The sequence below is a fragment of the Staurois parvus genome, unplaced genomic scaffold, assembly GCF_062004578.1.
Source record: "Staurois parvus isolate SC_StPar_1 unplaced genomic scaffold, SC_StPar_1.0 ptg001011l, whole genome shotgun sequence".
NCBI lineage: Eukaryota > Metazoa > Chordata > Amphibia > Anura > Ranidae > Staurois > Staurois parvus.
This window is the reverse complement of record NW_028318807.1, coordinates 1,268,843-1,290,869: the sequence shown is the minus strand read 5'-3', so window position 1 is coordinate 1,290,869 and position 22,027 is coordinate 1,268,843. Positions and strand designations below refer to the sequence as shown.

At 46.1% G+C, this 22,027-nt stretch overlaps 1 protein-coding gene across 1 annotated transcript; it reads right to left on the bottom strand.

The window, feature by feature from the left end:
• Positions 1-6,994: 6,994 nt before the first annotated feature.
• LOC149441240 (uncharacterized) lies at positions 6,995-9,531 on the bottom strand. Its single transcript, XM_089657590.1, has one exon. It carries the CDS (start codon positions 8,778-8,780, stop codon positions 7,548-7,550), a length of 1,233 nt encoding a protein of 410 aa, XP_089513716.1. The 5' UTR covers positions 8,781-9,531; the 3' UTR covers positions 6,995-7,547.
• Positions 9,532-22,027: the final 12,496 nt, after the last annotated feature.

Sequence of the window (22,027 nt, the reverse complement as noted above, 5' to 3'; positions counted from 1 at the left end):
ATGTCACCAATTCTCTGACATCTCTCTGACTCAGAATAGCTTCAGATTCGGCACCAGAATGGCTCCATCTACTAGGAACACTTCTCACATCAGACATTTTCTGTATTTGTAACTGACAACAGTGCTTTCAGAACCAAGAAAATGACAATAAAATATCTATACTTGCACCATTATATTTTTCTATCTGTTTCAAATGTAGGCAAATCTTGGTGGGATCTCCGAAATATGTCAGAACTTTATCTGTGAGGAAATAATCCGTATACAATTCATGGAAACAGGCGGGATCTGGAATGAAGGAGATTCCCTACTAATTCTCACAAAGTAACCGACATCCCAGTTCTGTATTTGTGATGATTGGAAGACAAAATAAAAAGCAATAATGTGCAAAAATATATATTTATTAATAATAAAAATCAGTACAAAATGGGGATGAAATATAATAGGTGATGATAAATAATAAACAATACAAGATAACAGTACAATGATCTAATCCACAATAATGGGGAGAAATACAAGCCAGCAATTACTTCCAAATATTAATGAATTACATCCAACTGTCTGGAAATGTCGTGTAAGAAATCAGTAACTCAGCAACATGTGACAACAGATATACAAATCCCCCCGTGATCTCTCTACACCCAGATATTCAACGCTCAACGTGTACCTTGCCATGACTTGATGTGGAATCCCATACACAGGACAATCCAATCCGCTTACAATCTGAGATGAAGATGTAATGTTACATGAAGTAGTCTGCCTTGTCATATATATACTGTATACATCCGGATAAACCATTGACTAGAAGCCAGAATCAGCTTCAGGGATATGTAAAATCAATCTTCCCCAGAGGAGGGAAATGATAATAATTTATACTGCAGGTAAAATGACGTCACATCCCCTCCTGTGCTCACCAGAACCGTTATCGGACTAAACAATGTATCTGGAGATATAAGGGGAGTACAAGTTATCTGAGGAAAATGAAAGTTCTAGTTCCCAATATGGACTGTATGGTGTCAGTGATGTCAGCTTTCAGTGCTCACTTCAGGGGGTGTCGGTGTCTGTCTGTTGTCCCTTGTCTCCTGTCTTGTGAGGTCTCTTTGGTGATGTGGTCTCCTCTCTATCCGTCTCTTACTTTTATCCCCCACATAAACCTAGGCGGGCAAAGCTTATCTTCACCTAAAAGTGACCTCAGACTAGGTGTCATTTCTCTATGTAAAGATTTCAATGACCTGAAGGGGGCAGTATAGGATTGGGAAGGATTTGGGTCTTCTGGAACATGACAAGGGTTGACCTTTAACCTTGACTAGTAAGGACATCACTACATTACCAGATAACGGCTTTTCTGACGGGTTGGTTTCAGACAAACTTGTACCAAAGTCACTGCAAATAATGTATTAAGTGATTCTGGAGAAGAAACATCTACCTATACATCCTACAAAAAGATGAGGTCATTTTACTGAGACTTCTTATCTCACGTCTTCTGTAACATAACAACGTTGTCATACAATGAACTCAAACTAATACTTTATAATGTTACAAACAGAATAATATTATTATTATTATTATTATAATTATTATACAGGATTTATATAGAGCCAACAGTGCTTTACAATATAATGGGAGACAATACAGCAACAATATAGTTCAATACAAGAGGGATAGGAGGGCCTGATCCTGGGAGCTTACAATCTAGGAGGAAGAGGCTAGTAGTACAAGAGGTAGTAACTGTGGGGGATGGACTGGTTGGAAGAGTAGAAGATTCCATTATTAGCTGAGGGCAGGATAGGCTTCCCCGAAGAGAGAGGTTTTCAGAGATTGCCTAAAAGTGAGCAGAATAGGCGATAGTCTGATAAATTGGGGTAGAGAGTTCCAGAGGATGGTGGAAGCTCTGGAGAAGTCCTGGAGATGAGCATGGGAGGAGGAGACAAGGGAGCTAGAGAGCAGGTCATTCGAGGAGCGGAGAGGACGATTTGGGTGATATTTGGAGACAAGATTGATGATGTAATTTGGGGCGGAGTTATAAATGGCTTTATACGTTATTGTTAATGTTTTTAATTTTATCCGTTGGGCAATGGGAAGCCAGTGGAGGGATTGGCAGAGAGGGGTGGAGGACACTGAGTGGAGGCCAGTGGAGGGATTGGCAGAGAGGGATGGAGGACACTGAGTGGAGGCCAGTGGAGGGATTGGCAGAGAGGGGTGGAGGACACTGAATGGAGGCCATTGGAGGGATTGACAGAGAGGGGTGGAGGACACTGAATGCAGGCCAGTGGAGGGATTGGCAGAGAGGGATGGAGGACACTGAGTGAGGGCCAGTGGAGGGATTGGCAGAGAGAGGTGGAGGACACTGAATGGAAGCCATTGGAGGGATTGGCAGAGAGGGGTGGAGGACACTGAATGCAGGCCAGTGGAGGGATTGGCAGAGAGGGATGGAGGACACTGAGGGCCAGTGGAGGGATTGGCAGAGAGGGGTGGAGGACACTGAGTGAGGGCCAGTGGAGGGATTGGCAGAGAGGGATGGAGGACACTGAGTGGAGGCCAGTGGAGGGATTGGCAGAGAGGGGTGGAGGACACTGAGTGAGGGCCAGTGGAGGGATTGGCAGAGAGGGGTGGAGGACACTTAGTGGGGGCCACTGGAGGGATTGGCAGAGAGGGGTGGAAGACACTGAATAGAGCCCAGTGGAGGGATTGGCAGAGAGGGGTGGCAGACTCTGAACAGTTGGTAAGGTGGATGAGCCTGGCAGCAGCATTCATGATGGACTGGAGGAGGATAGCCTATGTAAAGGTAAGCCAATGAGGAGGGAGTTGCAGTAATCGAGTCGAGAGATTACCAGGGAGTGAATTAGGAGCTTTGTTGTATCATTGGTTAAGAAAGGGCATATTCTGGAGATGTGGCGGAGGTTGAGGCGGCATGATTTGGACAGGGATTAGATGTAGGCCTGAAAGGATAGTTCAAAATCCAGGGTTACCCCTAGCACCTTGGCATGAGGGGATGGGTTGATAGTGGTGCTATTGATCCTGACTGAGAAATCAGGGGAAGAGGCACATGGGGGAGGAAATATTATGAGTTCAGTTTTGGATTGAGTTTTAGGAAGTGGAGTGACATCCAGTCTGATATGTCTGTTAGTAAATTGATGATACGTGTGGAAACTGATGGGGTGAGCTGAGGAGTAGATAGATTTGTGTGTCATCAGCATAGAAATGGTATTGGAAACCATGGGAAGCTATCAGCTGACCCAAGGAAGAAGTGTAGATTGAGAGTAGGAGAGGTCTAAGGACAGAACCTTGGGGGACTCCGACAATAAGAGGAGTAGGAGAGGAGGAAGTAGAGTTGTACATGACACTGAAGGTGCTGTGAGATAGGTAAGATTCAAACCAACGAGGAGTATAGTCACAGAGACCAAGTAAACAGAGTTTTTTGAGGAGGAGGGGGTGGTCAACTGCAGCAGAGAGTACAAGTACGGAATAGTGACCATTGGTTTCAGCAGTAAGTCGTTTGTGAGTTTTAGGAGAGCAGTTTCTGTGGTGTGTTGTGGGTAAAATCCAGACTGAAGGGGATCGAGAAGGTTATATTCAATAAGGTGGCAGCTCAGCCGGTTGTAGACTAGACATTCATGGAGTTTGGAGGCAAAAGGGAGTAAGGAGATGGGTCTTAGGTTGCCAAGATTGGTGGGGTTCAGTGAGGCTTTTTTAAGTATGGAGGTGACTAGCGCATGTTTTAGAGAGTTTGGGAAGATGCCAGTAGAAAGGGAGAGATTGAAGATATGAGTTAAAGAATGAAGGATAGAGCCAGAGGGTGACCTTAGTATTCACAAGGGAACAGGGTCCAGGGGGCAGGTGGTTAGGTGGGCTTTAGAAAACAGTTTACCAACCTCCTCTATAGTAGCTGGGTTACACAAGGGAAGTATAGATTGTGCAGGTGGACAAGGAGTGTAGGGTAAGGGAGATGTCTGGTGGACAAGGAGTGTAGGGTGAGGGAGATGTCTGGTGGACAAGGAGTGTAGGGTGAGATATCTGTACAGTGGAGATCTCGTCGTGAATTGTATCATTCTTATTTTTGAAGTGATTAGCGATCTCCTGGGCAGTGAGTGAGTTAGTGGGTGGAGGTAGAGAAGGATGAAGTAGAGAGTTAAAGGTAGAAAAGAGTTGATGGGATTGCGTGAGAGGCTGTTAATGAGAGTGATAAACTAGGTCTGTTTGGCAGTTTGGAGACGAGAATTGTATTTTTGAAGGGCAGATTTCTATTGGTCGAAGTCTTTCTGGGTCCTAGTCTTACGCCATAAAAGCTCAGGAGCATGGCTACGTGTTTTGAGGCATCTGGTATTGTCTGTTTGCCTGAGTTGTAGCAGTCGGGGCCTAATTCTGTGTGTAGTGAGGGGGGCCAATGTGTCCACAGTGGATGACAGTGAACTATTGTATACAGAAGTGGTCAGGTTGGGGAAGGACATGACTGAGATTTTGTCATAGAGACAATCTGTTGCCAAAAAAAGAAGTGAAGGGTTAAGATAACGAAGGTTTCTACGGGTAACTGGTAGTTGGAAGACAAGGAGGAGGAAGCCAAGGAGAGAGTGAAGCTGATAAGGGATCAGAGAGAGGAAGAGGGAAGTTGGTGAGGATGCAAGGAGTTCATAGGTAGGAGAATACAAGGTGGAGGCAGTTACCATTGGAGTGAGTAGAAGCATGCGTCCATTGTTTTAGGTCAAAAGAAGTGGTTATGCTCAGAAGTTTAGAGGTAGCAGGAGTGTTACGATTAACAGGGATGTTGATGTCACCAAGAATGATTGTGGGAATTTCAGAAGAGAAAAAGTAAGGCAGCCTGGCAGGGAAGTCATCAAGGAAGCTGGATATCGGTCCAGGAGGACGATAGATCACAGAAATTCTTAAAGAAACTGGAGAGAACAGACAAATACAGTGAACTTGAAATGAGGAGAGGGACAGAGAGGGAGGTGAATGGAGGACCTGAAAAGTGCTTTGAGGGGATAGGAGGATTCCTACTCCACCTCCTTTCCATCCACTAGACCTGGGAGAGCCCAGAGGAGACCACCATGGGAGAGAGCAGCAGGAGAGGGAGAGTCAGATTCATGAAGTCAGGTTTCTGTAACTGCAAGCAAGTTAAAGGAGTTTGTGATAAAAAGGTCATGGACAGAGGTGAGATTGTTACAGACAGAGCGGGCATTCCAGAGGACACAGGAAATAATCATCATCAGGTCACCTGATCTCCCTTGGAATGACTGGTGACTGCATTGGTTTGTGGTGTGAATGGATCTGAACCTCCTTTTGTCACCTCTTCCTTTATATCTTGGTTGAATATACAGATGTTGTTACGTTCAGCACTTTGTTGGCTGTCTTGGTTGTACATTACTATAATATGTCTGCTGTCCAAGTAAGATGAGTGCACATTGCAGGCCGGAATCTTCTCTTCATCATCCTACTGGTCATTGATCATCAACACAATGGAGGAGTTTATTTTTTTAATTACTTTTATTTTTCCTTCATGTTCTTTTTTTTCAAGTTTGATGAACAATTACATTTTGTAAAATGCAATAAAAAAATAAAAAGAATCTCCTTACATTTAGGGGTCCATTCATAAAAGATGTCATAACAATTTATCCAGCAAGAGTGCGTGTCCATTCCTTCTGTGTGACTGGGGGAATGATGGCTGTTATTAGGATATTTGCTGGTCGAATGATCTCCATTGATTTAAAATGGAAAATGCCACATGTGGCACTAGATGGAGAGTATTGCTTAAAAAACGTAGCGCCATCTAAAGGCCAAATGTGGTATTTTCCATATTAACCTCCCTGACGGTATTCCCGAGTGTAGCTCGGGGTAACATTTCAGTACCAAAAGCGGTAACCCCGAGCTACACTCGGGCTTACCCTGCGGCACTGCTCCGGCAAGTGTTCTTCACTTACCTTACCCTGCGCTCCCACGATGTGTCCCCTGCAGCGTCCCCGGCCATCTCCTCCGGCCGATGCCGGCATCCGGCTTCTGTGTCCTGTCCCTGTGACGTCGGGACGTACGGGCGCCGCCGCCGCCGCCGGCGGGAAATTTAAAAATTTTAAAAAATGTAATTTTTTTTTTTTTACATTTTACACAGTAAAACATTGCTGTTTCAACCTATTTCACATACATTTTGTCCCGAGTGCTTTGTCCTGTGCCCTGCCTGCATTTTGTCTATTCTTTCTGCCTGGAAACTGAGAAATGTCCATGGCGTCCAAAAAGTGTCCCTTTAGGTCAAAAGCAGTTTAGATCAGCTAGAGAACAACGATAGTAAATCAGAACCACTTTCAGAATTGAGTGATAATGATTCGTGGGGGAAATTCGTCATCAGAAACTGAAAACGATTTTGCGACTGAGCTCAGCAATGTGCGAACTTGGCGCTCTATTTCACATTTCAGTGTTTTTGGTTTGATTATATTATTGAATTAAATTTTTTATTATTTTTATATTATTTTTATGATTATTTATTAAATTATAATTTATGATTTTGTGTTTCAAATTTTATCATACCCGGGATGTTTACTAGACTCTTGTTCGGACAGATTTCAGTGAGTTGTTCCTAAAAATTACAGCCGACAATAAAAAAAATACATATTTCCATGCAAAAAAATGGTACCGCTTTCAGCACCAAAAATCTGAAATAATCATACCGCCAGGGAGGTTAAATCAATGACTGGTTGAATATTGTTGGTTTATTGGACTTTTGTTCTTCTATGTCTGATGTACTCATACCTGCAGGAGTATGATCTCAGGGATTAGTATGACACCGTGCCTGAAGAAAAAAAACTAACTACCTAAAGAAAATTTGTTGGACAAACGTGATGATCATTCATCCGCCATGACAAATTCTGGCCATACTTTAACACAGTGATTTCTTATGATCATCAGCTCCATCTAGTGACCAAAATGGGGGATTTTTCCTGAAATGAGCTCAGAGTAAAAATAAAACAATACTGCATTCTGGCCACTAGATGGAATAAATCAGAGTATGAAATTATTATTATACAGGATTTATGGTGCCAACAGTTTGCTCAGCACTGTACAATATAACGGGAGACAATACAGCAACAATACAGATCAATACAAGAGGAATAGAAGGGCCCTGATCCTGGGAGCTTACAATCTAAAAGATAAAATACATCCAATATTCATCACAGCTGGGCGAATGCCAGTCACATCTGTTCAATTAAATATTTTTTAAAAATAGAATGCAAAATCTCCCACCACAAAATATACTCAGCCAATGACAGGTCAGGACTCCATTTTTATTCTTCTTCTGCCATCAATGGCCGACCCGGTCCCACACTTCATCCATGTCTTTGGGGGCCTCTCATCTCCTTATGAACTGTTTCTTCCATGATGAAGATCAGACATGGAGTATATCTGAGGTGTATATCAGGGTGTGCTTCTTCCCCACATGAGAGCTGGGATGTCCAGCAACATTCATCTAGAAGACATTTCCCGCACTCAAGGCACTAATACACCTCCAGGGTTGTGTGGGACCCCTGATGTACAGGAAGACAGGACTTCAGTGAGGAACATTTCCCTCACTCATGTCCGGAACGCGGCTTCTTCCCCGTGTGAGATCTCTGATGTCCAGAAAGATAGGACTTCTGTGAAAAACATTTCCCGCACTCAGGACAGGAATACGGTTTCTCCCCTGTGTGCAATTTCCGATGTTTGTAAAGATCAGACTTCTGTAAAAAACTTTTCCCGCACTCAGGACAGGAATATGGCTTTTCCCCTGTGTGAGACCTCTGATGTCTGTAAAGATTGGACTTGTCTGAAAAACATTTCCCACACTCAGGACAGGAATACGGCTTCTCTCCCGAGTGAGATCTCTGATGTGTGTCAAGATGGGACTTAAATGAAAAACATTTCCCACACTCAGAACAGGAAAGTGGCTTCTCCCCTTTGTGAGATCGCTGATGTGTGTAAAAATCTGAAGTGTCTAAAAAACATTTCTTGCACTTAGGACAGGAATACGGCTTCTCCCCCGTGTGATATCTCTGATGTCTGTTCAGACTGGACTTCCATGAAAAACATTTCCCGCACTCAGGACAGGAATATGGCTTTTCTCCTGTGTGAGATCTGTGATGTTTGTGATAAAAGGACTTGTCTGAAAAACATTTCCCGCACTCAGGACAGGAGTATGGTTTTTCCCCCTTGTGAATCCTTTCATGTGTGACAAGATCTGATTTTACTACAAAACATTTCCCGCACACAGAACAGGAATACGGCTTCTCCCCCTTGTGAAACCTCTGATGTCTGTAAAGTTGGAACTTCCTTAAAAAACATTTCCCACAGTCAGGACAGGAGTGCGGTTTTTCCCCCGTGTGACGCCTTTGATGGGTGACAAGATCTGATTTTAGTACAAAACATTTCCCGCACTCAGAACAGGAATATGGCTTCTCACCTGTGTGAAACCTCTGATGTCTGTAAAGTTGGGACTTCCTTAAAAAACATTTCCCGCACTCAGGACAGGAATACGGCTTCTCACCTGTGTGAGATCTTATATGGACATTAAGACCATATTTAGAACGGAAACCTTTTCCGCACTCAGTACAGGAGAACCTCTTCCCTGTTGGAAGGCCGGCCCGGTCCCGCATAGTCTGAGGTTCCTCAGGATACAAGGAATCCGATGGTCCATCTACACTGGGTGGGGCCGGATAGACATTGGAGGGAGGCGGGTTTTCTCCTAGAATATACTGTATGATGTCCTCATCTTCTACTTTCCAGTCTGGAGACAAAGTGAGACAATCCTCGGAGGTTTTCCTCATCTCCCGGCCATGGACTAAAATACAAAGACAAAGAGGATTACTAGACAGGAGCTGATTGGTTCCCCCAAACAAGATTCCGCCCACATCAGGCAGCTTGGTCTAGATGGGTGACTTCCATCATGACTTTGTACACGACTTTCCAGAAACATGATGCTACTTCAAAGCAAACATCGAAGGGATTATAAAGTCCCAAGCACATTCCATTCACACCTGAGCATAGCCGAAATGTAAGTTCCCTCTGTGACAGACCCAACCAGGACATCTTTTTGAGGGGACTGCAGGCTAGCCTCTTGCCTACTGACCATGGCCCTGGTGTCTGAGGGGGCTTTATTCTTTGGTGTGTGCCTGGGGGGACCTTTGGAGTAGCTTACTTGGGAATCAAGTCCATGTCTCCCCAAAACACACAAACTCTGAGACCTGGAGGACCAAGATACAGATTTGGGGTCCCTGTCACCAAACTAGCATTGACTGTTTTCAATCCCCCTCCTTCCTAGACTCAGAGACTCTAAGAAGATGTTGATATAATCAGTAAAACAACCTGATGCTGAGGACTCTTGCTGGAATCTGTTTATTAAGGTGTGATGTGTCTTTCTCCCATTGTGTGCCTCCTAGGTGTGCATTGTTAATGGAGTCACCTATTGTTTGTCTGTTGGGAAGTCCTTCTGGAGGTGCCTACATGATAGGATTAGACCGATGTCAGCTTCACCTCGTTATCTAACCAGTGTGGGATGTTTATCCTGATGGAGGTCCTTCTGGAGGTGCCTACATGATAGGATTAGACCGATGTCAGCTTCACCTCGTTATCTAACCAGTGTGGGATGTTTATCCTGATGGAGGTCCTTCTGGAGGTGCCTACATGATAGGATTAGACCGATGTCAGCTTCACCTTGTTATCTAACCAGTGTGGGATGTTTATCCTGATGGAAGTCCTTCTGGAGGTGCCTACGTGATAGGATTAGACCGATGTCAGCTCCACCTCGTTATCTAACCAGTGTGGGATGTTTATCCTGATGGAGGTCCTTCTGGAGGTGCCTACATGATAGGATTAGACCGATGTCAGCTTCACCTCGTTATCTAACCAGTGTGGGATGTTTATCCTGATGGAAGTCCTTCTGGAGGTGCCTACATGATAGGATTAGACTGATGTCAGCTTCACCTCGTTATCTAACCAGTGTGGGATGTTTATCCTGATGGAGGTCCTTCTGGAGGTGCCTACATGATAGGATTAGACCGATGTCAGCTTCACCTCGTTATCTAACCAGTGTGGGATGTTTATCCTGATGCAGGTCTTTCTGGAGGTGCCTACGTGATAGGATTAGACCGATGTCAGCTTCACCTCGTTATCTAACCAGTGTGGGATGTTTATCCTGATGGAAGTCCTTCTGGAGGTGCCTACATGATAGGATTAGACCGATGTCAGCTTCACCTCGTTATCTAACCAGTGTGGGATGTTTATCCTGATGGAGGTCCTTCTGGAGGTGCCTACGTGATAGGATTAGACCGATGTCAGCGTCACCTCGTTATCTAACCAGTGTGGGATGTTTATCCTGATGGAGGTCCTTCTGGAGGTGCCTACATGATAGGATTAGACCGATGTCAGCTTCACCTCGTTATCTAACCAGTGTGGGATGTTTATCCTGATGCAGGTCTTTCTGGAGGTGCCTACGTGATAGGATTAGACCGATGTCAGCTTCACCTCGCTATCTAACCAGCGTGGGATGTTTATCCTGATGGAGGTCCTTCTGGAGGTGCCTACGTGATAGGATTAGACCGATGTCAGCTTCACCTCGTTATCTAACCAGTGTGGGATGTTTATCCTGATGGAGGTCCTTCTGGAGGTGCCTACGTGATAGGATTAGACCGATGTCAGCTTCACCTCGTTATCTAACCAGTGTGGGATGTTTATCCTGATGGAGGTCCTTCTGGAGGTGCCTACATGATAGGGTTAGACCGATGTCAGCTCCACCTCGTTATCTAACCAGTGTGGGATGTTTATCCTGATGGAGGTCCTTCTGGAGGTGCCTACATGATAGGATTAGACCGATGTCAGCTTCACCTCGTTATCTAACCAGTGTGGGATGTTTATCCTGATGGAGGTCCTTCTGGAGGTGCCTACATGATAGGGTTAGACCGATGTCAGCTCCACCTCGTTATCTAACCAGTGTGGGATGTTTATCCTGATGGAAGTCCTTCTGGAGGTGCCTACATGATAGGATTAGACCGATGTCAGCTTCACCTCGTTATCTAACCAGTGTGGGATGTTTATCCTGATGGAGGTCCTTCTGGAGGTGCCTACATGATAGGATTAGACCGATGTCAGCTTCACCTCATTATCTAACCAGTGTGGGATGTTTATCCTGATGGAGGTCCTTCTGGAGGTGCCTACGTGATAGGATTAGACCGATGTCAGCTTCACCTCGTTATCTAACCAGTGTGGGATGTTTATCCTGATAGATAATATTTGGTGGCACTGCCCCTATTTCTGGAGTGTATAAAAACTGTATTTCTGTTCAGTAAAGTCGTTCTTGTTTGACATCTAAGCTAGTCTTGTCTAGTCTTGGGTGCAATGCCCGGCTACAACACCTTGGGCCTGTGTCCTGGAGGTGAGGAAGCGGTTCTATGATGGAATCACCCATTTGGGGTGATAGGCATTCCGTCACATTTAGTGACAAGCAGTGGGATGTTTCCTGCAGTCTGGGACATCCAAACCACCACTGGGATCTGAGGTCCGGTTAGCAGAAGAGGAGAGGTATGGACACCAGCCGCTATGGAAGAGGAATACGTAAGGAGGGTGCAAGAGATGTGGATGCAGCACAGAGGACCAGTGCCAGTGCAGGTCCTGCAGGGATGGGATGACTCTGTCCGCTGGCAGCTGTGGAAGGAAGAGCTAGACTGAGAGCAGCGCTGCCAAGGAAAGTCTCCTCTCCATCCAGGACAGGTACTGGTCGCAGTATGAAGTGCGGGTGCTGTTATTGGGTGAACAGCTGCACAAGGAGTGGACAGTTGGGTTAAGAAGGCTGGTCCAAGAAGAAATGCTGCTGAATGAGAGCTTCAGAGCCTTCCGCTGGCATGTAGCCCAGGGGTGCCCTCGGACAGAAGACAACAGCCTGATGGAAGGCTTTGGCTATGATGGCTTGGGGCTGTTGTACTGGAGGCTGTCACAGGATCCTGACTTCAGGAATGATCTGGAATGGCATTTGGAGGAAATCATGGATTACAGGGACCAGATGCTGAACATCTCAGAAGTGCGCTGGGCACAGGAAGATATGGAGTTTCTAGGCCTTCAGGAATGGGAGGTGGAACAAGCATATAAAAGACTACTCATCAGTATGGCCAACACCCATGGATGGGATGGATTATGAGTTGCCCACCGAAGTGCTGCAAGCCGGTGCCCTGGATTTTCAGCAATTCCAGAGACTGAGGATTTATTAGACTTTTCTGCTAAGGAGGAACAGCCCAGTTTACACATGAAAAACACACACAAAAATAAGTGGGAATATGTGTTTATGCTGTATTCAGGTGAGAATGGGATAAACTAGGGAGAAAGTTTTTAGAAAGCAAGGATGACCAGGGAGAAGAGGTCAGGGTTAAAAAAAAAAAAAACACATCATGCTTCAGAAGTAGCAGAAAATGTGCAGCAATTAAGAAAAACACAACGTACTGGTGACTTTACATTGAAGTCTATGGAAGTTGTGCTGCATAAGAATTAGGGCAGCACAGTGGCTCAGTGGTTAGCACTTCTGACTGGCAGTACTAGGGTCGCCGGTTCAAATCCCAACCACGGGACCACCTGCCTGGAGTTTACATGTTCTCCCTGGTTTCCTTCCACACTCCAAAGACATGCTGGTAGGTTAATTGGCTCCTGTCTAAGTTGTTCCTTAGTATGTGTATGTATGAATGTAAGTTAGGGACCATAGATTGTACGCCCCTTGAGGGTTTTGGACCGATGTGAATGTAAAGCGCTGCGTAAATTGATGGCGCTATATAAAGTACCTGAAATAAATAAAATAATATAAAATTGCAGTGACTCATGGCACAGCCAAGAAAACTAGGAAATGGCTCCTCTGACCTCCTACCAGGTCATTTCTTTATTCATGGACCTTAGTCAGAGAGTGAGGAAACAACCAGAACTGTCTTTTATAGGAGGGACAGTGATGAGGGGATTATAGGACGAGGGTCCCCACCCCCCTCTATCACTCATCACCATCTTCCCAACACAAGAAGTACTGCACTTCCTTATTTAGTCCATGATTTAGTCATGAAGAACAGCGGGGCTGAGCCCCACCAGAGGTCAGAGAGTGAGGATGGGGGGAGAACAACCAAGATGAAGACTGGACTGATCCTGAAGACCACCATCATTGGGGTATTGACTCCTCCCTCATTATCACTTTCTGTTTAAGGGTCCAAAGTTGGAGGATGTTATCACATTATTATCACCATGTAAAAGTCTGTGCTCCAATCACATCATCCGATATAAAATGTCCAGCTGGGAGGAAATGGGTGTAAAATAATGTATTGTACAGCTTTTTGTATAGGATACAAATATTAGGGTAGTACAGTATATAGTGCAGGGGTCAGGAGTATGTAATGTGCAATATAAATTATACAGTGTAAGGGTCAGACTGCACTCTGGGGTCTTGACTTGGGTCTGAGACTATACAGTCATATCCCTCCACCCAGAACAGCCAGCACACCACAGAGCAAGGAACCCTGGGACATTGCTCTCTCAGTAAACTTGCTAGACCCACTAATGGGGAAGCAGATACAAGACACACACCCCAGGTGCCTAGGTCTAGTAACATTTATGGTGAAAATCAACATTTTTCTGCCAGCTGAACCCCAGAACCTCCATAAATCCAGTCTAGAGACATAAATTGTGTCTGCAGCACAGAGAAGGAAGATTATCCGAGAGAAATCCAGGAATACAGGACGGGGAACACAGCTCAGGAAAGTGACCAGGGGATTACAGGCTGATATCACCCAGTCCCCGCCCTACTCTGGACCAATCAGTGAGCAGTATGGGTGGAGGAATGGATTTAGTGTTCATGACCCACCTGTGCTGATCTCTGTAGGAGTGTCCTCCTCTATAAATGTCCCCGTTATTCCATCCTCCTCCATAGACTGCTGATCATCCCTCACATACGCCTCTTCTTCTTCTGCTTTCACCTCAAATTGTATATTTATCAGATCTTCACTCTAAATCAAGAGACAGATCAGCAATAACATCTGTAAAATATAAGCTTTAATATTGTAACATCACTTAAAACTTTCATATCATCTATAAAATATAATAATTCACAGAAAATATCAACACATCACCTTTACAAGTCCATGTTCTAGATTCTCCATCCCACCAACCTTGCAATGGGGAGGGATGGTGTGACCTTCCTGTGTGGAATCCCGGGAATACAGAGGACGGGGACATCTCTCTGGTGGGTTCCTGGTATTAGGTGGCTCCATCATATCCTTGTGTCCTTCTGAAAACTCCTCCATCACTCCATACTCCTCATCCTCCTCTTTATACTCTTCTTTAACATCAATATTATCATCCCCGAGGATTCCACTCTGAAAGATATAATAAAACATTCATTGTAACAAACATGCTGTGTATAAATCACAACTACCAATAATTGTCATCATCTACCTGATGATGGTGAGGGATGGTGTGACCTTCCTGTGTGGAATCCCGGGAATACAGAGGACGGGGACATCTCTCTGGTGGGTTCCCATGACTGGATCCATCTGTAGGAAACACACACACTGACTGAATCCATTGTTTCTATGTGTTTATCAGATGATGGGGGATCTAGGTGGATCCTCCGTACTGCTCTCTCCTTTACAATAAAGTCTCCTCTTACCCGGTGATGTGAGGGGCGGCTGATTGTCCATCATGACGTCCTTGTAGAGGTCCTTGTGTCCTTCTAAATACTCCCACTCCTCCATGGAGAAATAGACAGTGACACCCTGACACCTTATAGGAACCTGACACACACAATGATACAGTCACCATCCAGACACATCCCTTGTCTGTTACTGGAGAATGTCCCAGAATTCCCGGCACCGCTCACCTCTCCTGTCAGCAGCTCAGTGATCTCTCTGGTGACTTCTAGAATCTTCTTCTTCTTTCTCTCTTCTATCAGGGAGGGAGGTGGAGGCAATGTGATGTCATATGATCTCCAGACTTCACAGGAGGAAAACTCTACATCTGAACACAAATAGTCACATCAAATGATATTCCCAGAATCCTCCTCACCTCTCCATTCAGGTCTCCATTTTATTAAAGCCCCACTTCAGGCTGAGGTATAATTCCCCCCCACAGGACCCCCACACTACGCAGGGTATAGGCTTGTTGCAGCATTCTGATGTCATTACATACAACGCAGGACCAACAGTCCCACTTTACATGTGAGGATACCAAGGGACCCCACATCCTAAGAGCATCAGAAAAAAGACAGATGGAGGGACATTGGGGGGAGGAGTTGTGAGGTCAGTGTGATGTCATAGGATTCTCTGACTCTGGATGGAGGGACATTGGGAGGAGGAGCTGTGGGGTCAGTGTGATGTCATAGGATACCCTGACTCTGGATGGGGGGACATTGGGAGGAGGAGCTGTGGGGTCAGTGTGATGTCACAGGATTCTGACTCTGGATGGGGGGACATTGGGAGGAGGAGCTGTGGGGTCAGTGTGATGTCACAGGATTCTGACTCTGGATAGGGGGACATTGGGAGGAGGAGCTGTGAGGTCAGTGTGATGTCACAGGATTCTCTGACTCTGGATGGAGGGACATTGGGGGGAGGAGCTGTGGGGTCAGTGTGATGTCACAGGATTCTCTGACTCCGGATGGAGGGACATTGGGGGGAGGAGCTGTGAGGTCAGTGTGATGTCACAGGATTCCCTGACTCCGGATGGAGGGACATTGGGAGGAGGAGCTGTGAGGTCAGTGTGATGTCACAGGATTCCCTGACTCCGGATGGAGGGACATTGGGAGGAGGAGCTGTGAGGTCAGTGTGATGTCATAGGATTCTCTGACTCCAGATGGAGGGACATTGGGAGGAGCTGTGAGGTCAGTGTGATGTCATAGGGTTTTCCATCCCCCACCATTAATAAAAGTGGTATAATCCTTTGATATAGACTGATGAGGTAAGAAAGTGATTGGTGGGAAAGGTGACACAGCTCCACAATGATGAGAATGTTCCGGCCCCGGAAGTGGGGGAATGTTCTGCCCCTGAAGGGGTTCATCTGGGTTCCCACACTATATATGTGTGTATCATCATCTGCTGGAGATAAAAGACGTCACAGTGACTATGGAGGAAGAGGACAGACGTGACTATGGAGGAAGAGGATGGACATGACTATGGAGGAAGAGGATGGACATGACGGGGGGGTTACTGGGTGTAAATACAACATAACATCTAGATTGTAAGCTCCAAGGAGCAGGGCCCTCAATCCCCTCATGTTTTGCATTGTATTGTTGTTGTTCTGTCACATGTTCTTTCCCCCTTTGTAATGTACAGCGCTCAGCGAACTATTGGCGCTTTATAAATACTGTATAATAATAATAATAATTACCTCCTCTGCTGCCACTTCCAGTCACGTCTCCTCTCTACTTCCTGTCTGTACCTGACATTACTTCCTGTCTATGTCTGACATCACTTCCTGTCTGGGTAGAAGTGAGATCCCCACCTTGTGGCGCTCAGAGGAACTGAACCATCTGGTAGTGTGGCCCCGGCCTTGTGCTGGGTGTGTATGGACTGTAGATCCTTGTGTAGCGGAGGAAATGACTCCTATCTGTGACTGCTGTAACCTGCTGACTGGCATCTCCTTTGAATTCTGACACTTGCACTGGATACACACAAGGCAGTCAGGGATTTCAGCCCCTCCCTTCTCCTCTCAGACTGTAATACAGAGAGAGCCAATCAGAAGAGGTATTAAAGGAGCCAATGACAGGGACTTTCTCAAGCAGGAGGTGCAGCTGCAAAGCATTGTGGGATATGCAGTCCTTAACAGAAATGGCCTGATAGGCTGATATGAGGGATGGAACTACAGAGACCAGCATGCTTAGTGAGAGCAGAGTGAAGGACTCCATCTTGTTTTTCCTGAGGGGAGGCAGTCTGCATGTGGCAGGAGACAGTCTGGACCTGGCAGAGAAGTGCTCAGGGTCAGTTCACTCCATGTTTAGGTATCTGCATCAGTCAGGGAACATCCAACCTGAGAGATGTGGCCTACAGTACAGTGCCTACACCGACAGTGTGAAGGGCTCATCGTGAGGTGACCACAGGAGCCGGTCATTTCCAGGACCATGGTTTGGGCCTTAGTTCCAGGATCTGGTGAGAGGGATTTTGCCCCCTGGCAGATGACAGGAACACGGCACACAGAGACATGACACTTCTCCCATACTCACCAGGCACTGGGTTGTGTAGATGGTCCTGCTATACAGACACAGTGTTTGCTTTGCTATACAAATCCTGCCACGGGATTACAATGATACTTTACCATAGGAGTGTAAGTGCACCAATGAAAGTGTCTCGCTGAAGACCCCAACATTCATCCTGTTACCAAGAGACTGAAGTTACTGGTGCCATACGGGCACGCGCATGCGTATTCAGGCCTCTATATTGCATGGTGTGGGAGGGAATAGCTCTACCTTGGAAAGTAACTATGAAGCATCAGTTGGGCGCAGTGTTTGCCTATTGGGCTTGTGGTGTCGGGGGTTAGAAGGGAGAAGTCTGACACCACAGAGAGTCATCCTTCTGCTCTCCTCCTGCTTGGACATCATAGAGCTGAGTTTATGTAAAGGGGTTTAGACCCACTTTGAGGGCGCCATGTAAGTGTTTCCTCTGCTCTTGGGGTTATTCACGGTTGGAATCCCCTGAAAGCAGCCTGAGTGTAAAAGTGAGTTATATTGCTTCCGGTCTCAGGATTTGCTGTTCTCTGGATTCACCGAACGTATACCTGTTGTTCATGTTTATTACTTCCCATAGAGGTCTTACAGTAAAGCTGATCTCTGTGTTTATTATACCGTGTGTGCTTTTCATTGGTCCTTGTACTTCACTATTGTCAGGGGTGTCAGTTGGGGCTGAGACAGTTCTTGGGGTTGGGAGGCAGAGTGGTGGAGTGAACAAACTTACCCCCTTTGGGGGATCACTACACTTATAGAGGGGTCACCTCCACTCCCACCAAGGGGGACAGAAATATATGACTGCCTAGTCCAGCCTTCCTCAGCCAGGGATCCTCCAAAGTTTTCTCGGGGTTCCTTCAGCAATGAACAATTCCTGTGTGAATTTGTCAGATTACAAGTCCCCATTATCTGGGTAAAGGGGTGTCAATCATCGCACGTCCCTGACATTTACAGATCTAGAGAAGAGTTTTAAATTGCCAACAAATTACGTTTCCCTCCCAGATTCCTTTTTACACTCAGCCGATGCGGGGCCGCTGCATTTTTCAAAGTCCTACTTGTCACATTTTTAGTGCAGGTTTGCTGTGGTAAAAAAAAAGCCACACAAAAAACGCACCTCCCCATTGAAATCAATGGAAAACATGGCAAACCACATAAAAAATGCACCTGCCTTGTGTTTTTGGTGCAGTTTGTGAGTCACATGCATTGCCTGTACTTGTTGGGGGGTCAAAGAACAGCCTCATTCACTTCAATGGGTCACATTCAGCAGGAGATACACCCATCAAAAGTGACATCTTGGGGATAATTCCTGCTGTGACTGCGAAGACAACCATCACTACTGGGATATGTGTAGATGCTGCCCACTGCCTCTGCAGATATAGGGGGCAGTAAAAGTTCAGCTCAACTGTGAGGTCTAACAATATAAAGGAAAACTCTGCTTCAAAACTAAATAAGTGTGGGGTTCCCCTTTAATCCATACCAGTTCCTCATCCAACATTAGGAGAAGTATGAAGATGAAGGGGAACTCCACTTAAAAATGAACTAATGATAACACGGTGTTATCTTATTGACAAATGGTGGGTCCCCCATATACCCCAGTAATGGTTGGCTCCCCCGAACTCCATTGTAATGGTGGGTTCCCCCACACACCCCAGCAATGGTGCCCCCCCCGCGCACACACCCTGGTAATGGTGAGCCCTCCCGCACACACCCAGGTTATGGTGGATTCCTCCATACACATAAGTAATGGTAGGTCCCCCTGCATATCCCAGCAATGGGGGTTTTCCCCACAAACCCTGGTAAAGGTAGGTCCCCCCACACACCTATGCCATGGGCCCATTAGCACACCTAGGATTGACACGGGGTGATGCCAGTTAGAGGGGTGGGAGATTAGTGAACATTCTCTCCTGGATCCCCCCTTCCTTTCATTGAACATTTACTCCTGGATTTCCACTTCCCATGGTGAACATTCACTCCTGGATTTCTCCCTCCTGGAGTGAGCATTCGTTCATGGATATCACCTTCCTTCAGTGAATGTTCACTCCTGGATCCCCCTTCCTTCAGTTAACATTGACTGATGGATATCAGAGGATGGGGAGACGTCAGAGGTCCATCAGCTTCATCAGATGACAGGGGAGTCATCAGAGGTCCATCAGCTTCATCAGATGACAGGAGAGACATCAGAAGTCCATCAGCTTCATCTGAGAATGGGGAGACATCAAAATGTCCATCAGCTTCATTGTAGAACAAGGGAGACATCAGAGGTCCATCAGCTTCATCAGATGACAGGAGAGACATTATAGGTCAATCAGCTTCATCTGAGAACAGGGGAGATATCAAAATGTCCATCAGCTTCATTGTAGAACAAGGGAGACATCAGAGGTCCATCAGCTTTATCAGAGGACAGGGGAGTCATCAGAGGTCCATCAGCTTTATCAGAGGACAGGGGAGTCATCAGAGGTCCATCAGCTTTATCAGAGGACAGGGGAGTCATCAGAGGTCCATCAGCTTCATCAGAGGACAGGGGAGACATCAGAGGTCCATCAGCTTTATCAGAGGACAGGGGAGTCATCAGAGGTCCATCAGCTTCATCAGAGGACAGGGGAGTCATCAGAGGTCCATCAGCTTTATCAGAGGACAGGGGAGACATCAGAGGTCCATCAGCTTTATCAGAGGACAGGGGAGTCATCAGAGGTCCATCAGCTTCATCAGAGGATAGGCACACATCAGAGGTCCATCAGCCTCATTGGAGATGGGAGACATCAGAGGTCCATTAGCTTCATCAGAGGACAGAGGAGAAATCAAAGGTCTATCAGCTTCATCAGAGGACAGGGGAGACATCAGAGGTCCATCAGCCTCATTGGAGACAGGGGAGACATCAGAGGTCCATTAGCTTTATCAGAGGACAGAGGAGAAATCAGAGGTCTATCAGCTTCATCAGAGGACAGGGGAGACATCAGAGGTCCATCAGCTTCATCATAGGACAAGGGAGACATCAGAGTTCCATCAGCTTTATTGGAGGACAGGGGAGACATCAGAGTTACATCAGCTTTATTGGAGGACAGGGGAGTCATCAGAGGTCCATCAGCTTCATCAGAGGATAGGCACACATCAGAGGTCCATCAGCCTCATTGGAGATGGGAGACATCAGAGGTCCATTAGCTTCATCAGAGGACAGAGGAGAAATCAAAGGTCTATCAGCTTCATCAGAGGACAGGGGAGACATCAGAGGTCCATCAGCCTCATTGGAGACAGGGGAGACATCAGAGGTCCATTAGCTTTATCAGAGGACAGAGGAGAAATCAGAGGTCTATCAGCTTCATCAGAGGACAGGGGAGACATCAGAGGTCCATCAGCTTCATCATAGGACAAGGGAGACATCAGAGTTCCATCAGCTTCATCGTAGGACAAGGGAGACATCAGAGTTCCATCAGCTTTATTGGAGGACAGGGGAGTCATCAGAGGTCCATCAACTTCATCAGAGGACTGGGGAGACATCAGAGGTCCATCAGCTTCATCGTAGGACAAGGAAGACATCTGAGGTCCATCAGCTTTATTGGATGACAGAGGAGTCATCAGAGGCTGTCACAGATCCCACCCACATGCACACGCCCACAGCGACTAGCTAACAGAGGCGTGCACGTCTGGCCATGACTTGGTGTAAAGAGGGAATGAGGGGGACTTATTTTGTCACAGCCCGCACTACCTCTCCTCTCATATTAGGACCCATGCAGTTTATGTTGTCTATATGGAGGAGGTGTAGGGTTAGATTCATCCTAGGCTCTAAGTGTTCCCCCTTGACCAACATCATTTTTAATCCAAGTCTCCCAGATAGTCTGGCCATTGGTCGAGTGCCTCCTTGGGCTGAGGTTAATCTATTCCAATTGCAACATTTGGTCAATCCCGTAATTCACAACCTTAAATCCTTCCCTGACATTCAAAAAGCTGCTCGCATTCCACCCCATCAGTATTTTGTTTATCTACAGATACAACACATTTTTGCCTCCAAAGCCTCTTCTCTGACTCTTGAACAACCTACCCCTTTAGAGCATATCTGCATCCAAGGCCCACACCACCGGGACATCATTTCCGCTACGTATACATTGCTTGTAGATGTCGCCCTTTTTCTATTGGTTCTCCCCTTTATATGTGTAAATGGTCCCGTTTCCTTCAATGTGATATTGGGTTGGATCAATGGAGTAGGATTTGGGAGGCCTCTTCTAAATCTTCTGTGTGTGTAATGTGTACAGAAAATCCTTCTAAGACCCCCACGTTTTGGTATCGGACCCCTGAGGTTCTCCATGATCATAACCTGAATGTTTCTTCTGTTTGCTGGTGTTGTGGGACGGAAACTGACACTCTTTTCCACATTTTTTGGGATTGCGGTCCATTGCACCCTTTTGGAGGAGGTCCTTACCCCATTGTGGTTACTTTTCCTGGCTCCTGTCCCTTTTGAGCCCATTTACTTTCTGTTGGGTCTACCTTTTCGGGTCTCTCTAAATGTGCGAGGAAACTTTCCACCTACATGAGGGCAGCCAGGAGAACCATTGCCATGCATTGGCTGTCTTCTATGTCCCCCATGTTACCGGCACTGATGAAGGTCAGAGCAGAAATGAGAAAGTTGGAGTACCTACCTGCTTTACACCCTGCTACTGTCCCTGTGCTGGAGGCAGTTCAGGACCCACGGGACACCTATGACACCGATCTGTCTGCTCCGATCGTTTGTGATTGATGGCCATGTCACTGTTTTGTATTGACATTGTATGTTCTTATGTACCTCTCATCGATGAGCTGCGTTATCAGCCTTCTCTCCCTCTCTGCTTTTATTTTACATTTACCTTTGTGACTGCT

What these genes read in the sequence shown, in the direction of transcription:
- LOC149441240 (XM_089657590.1), bottom strand. Translation starts at nt 8,780, where the DNA reads ATGAGGAAAACCTCCGAGGATTGTCTCACTTTGTCTCCAGACTGGAAA.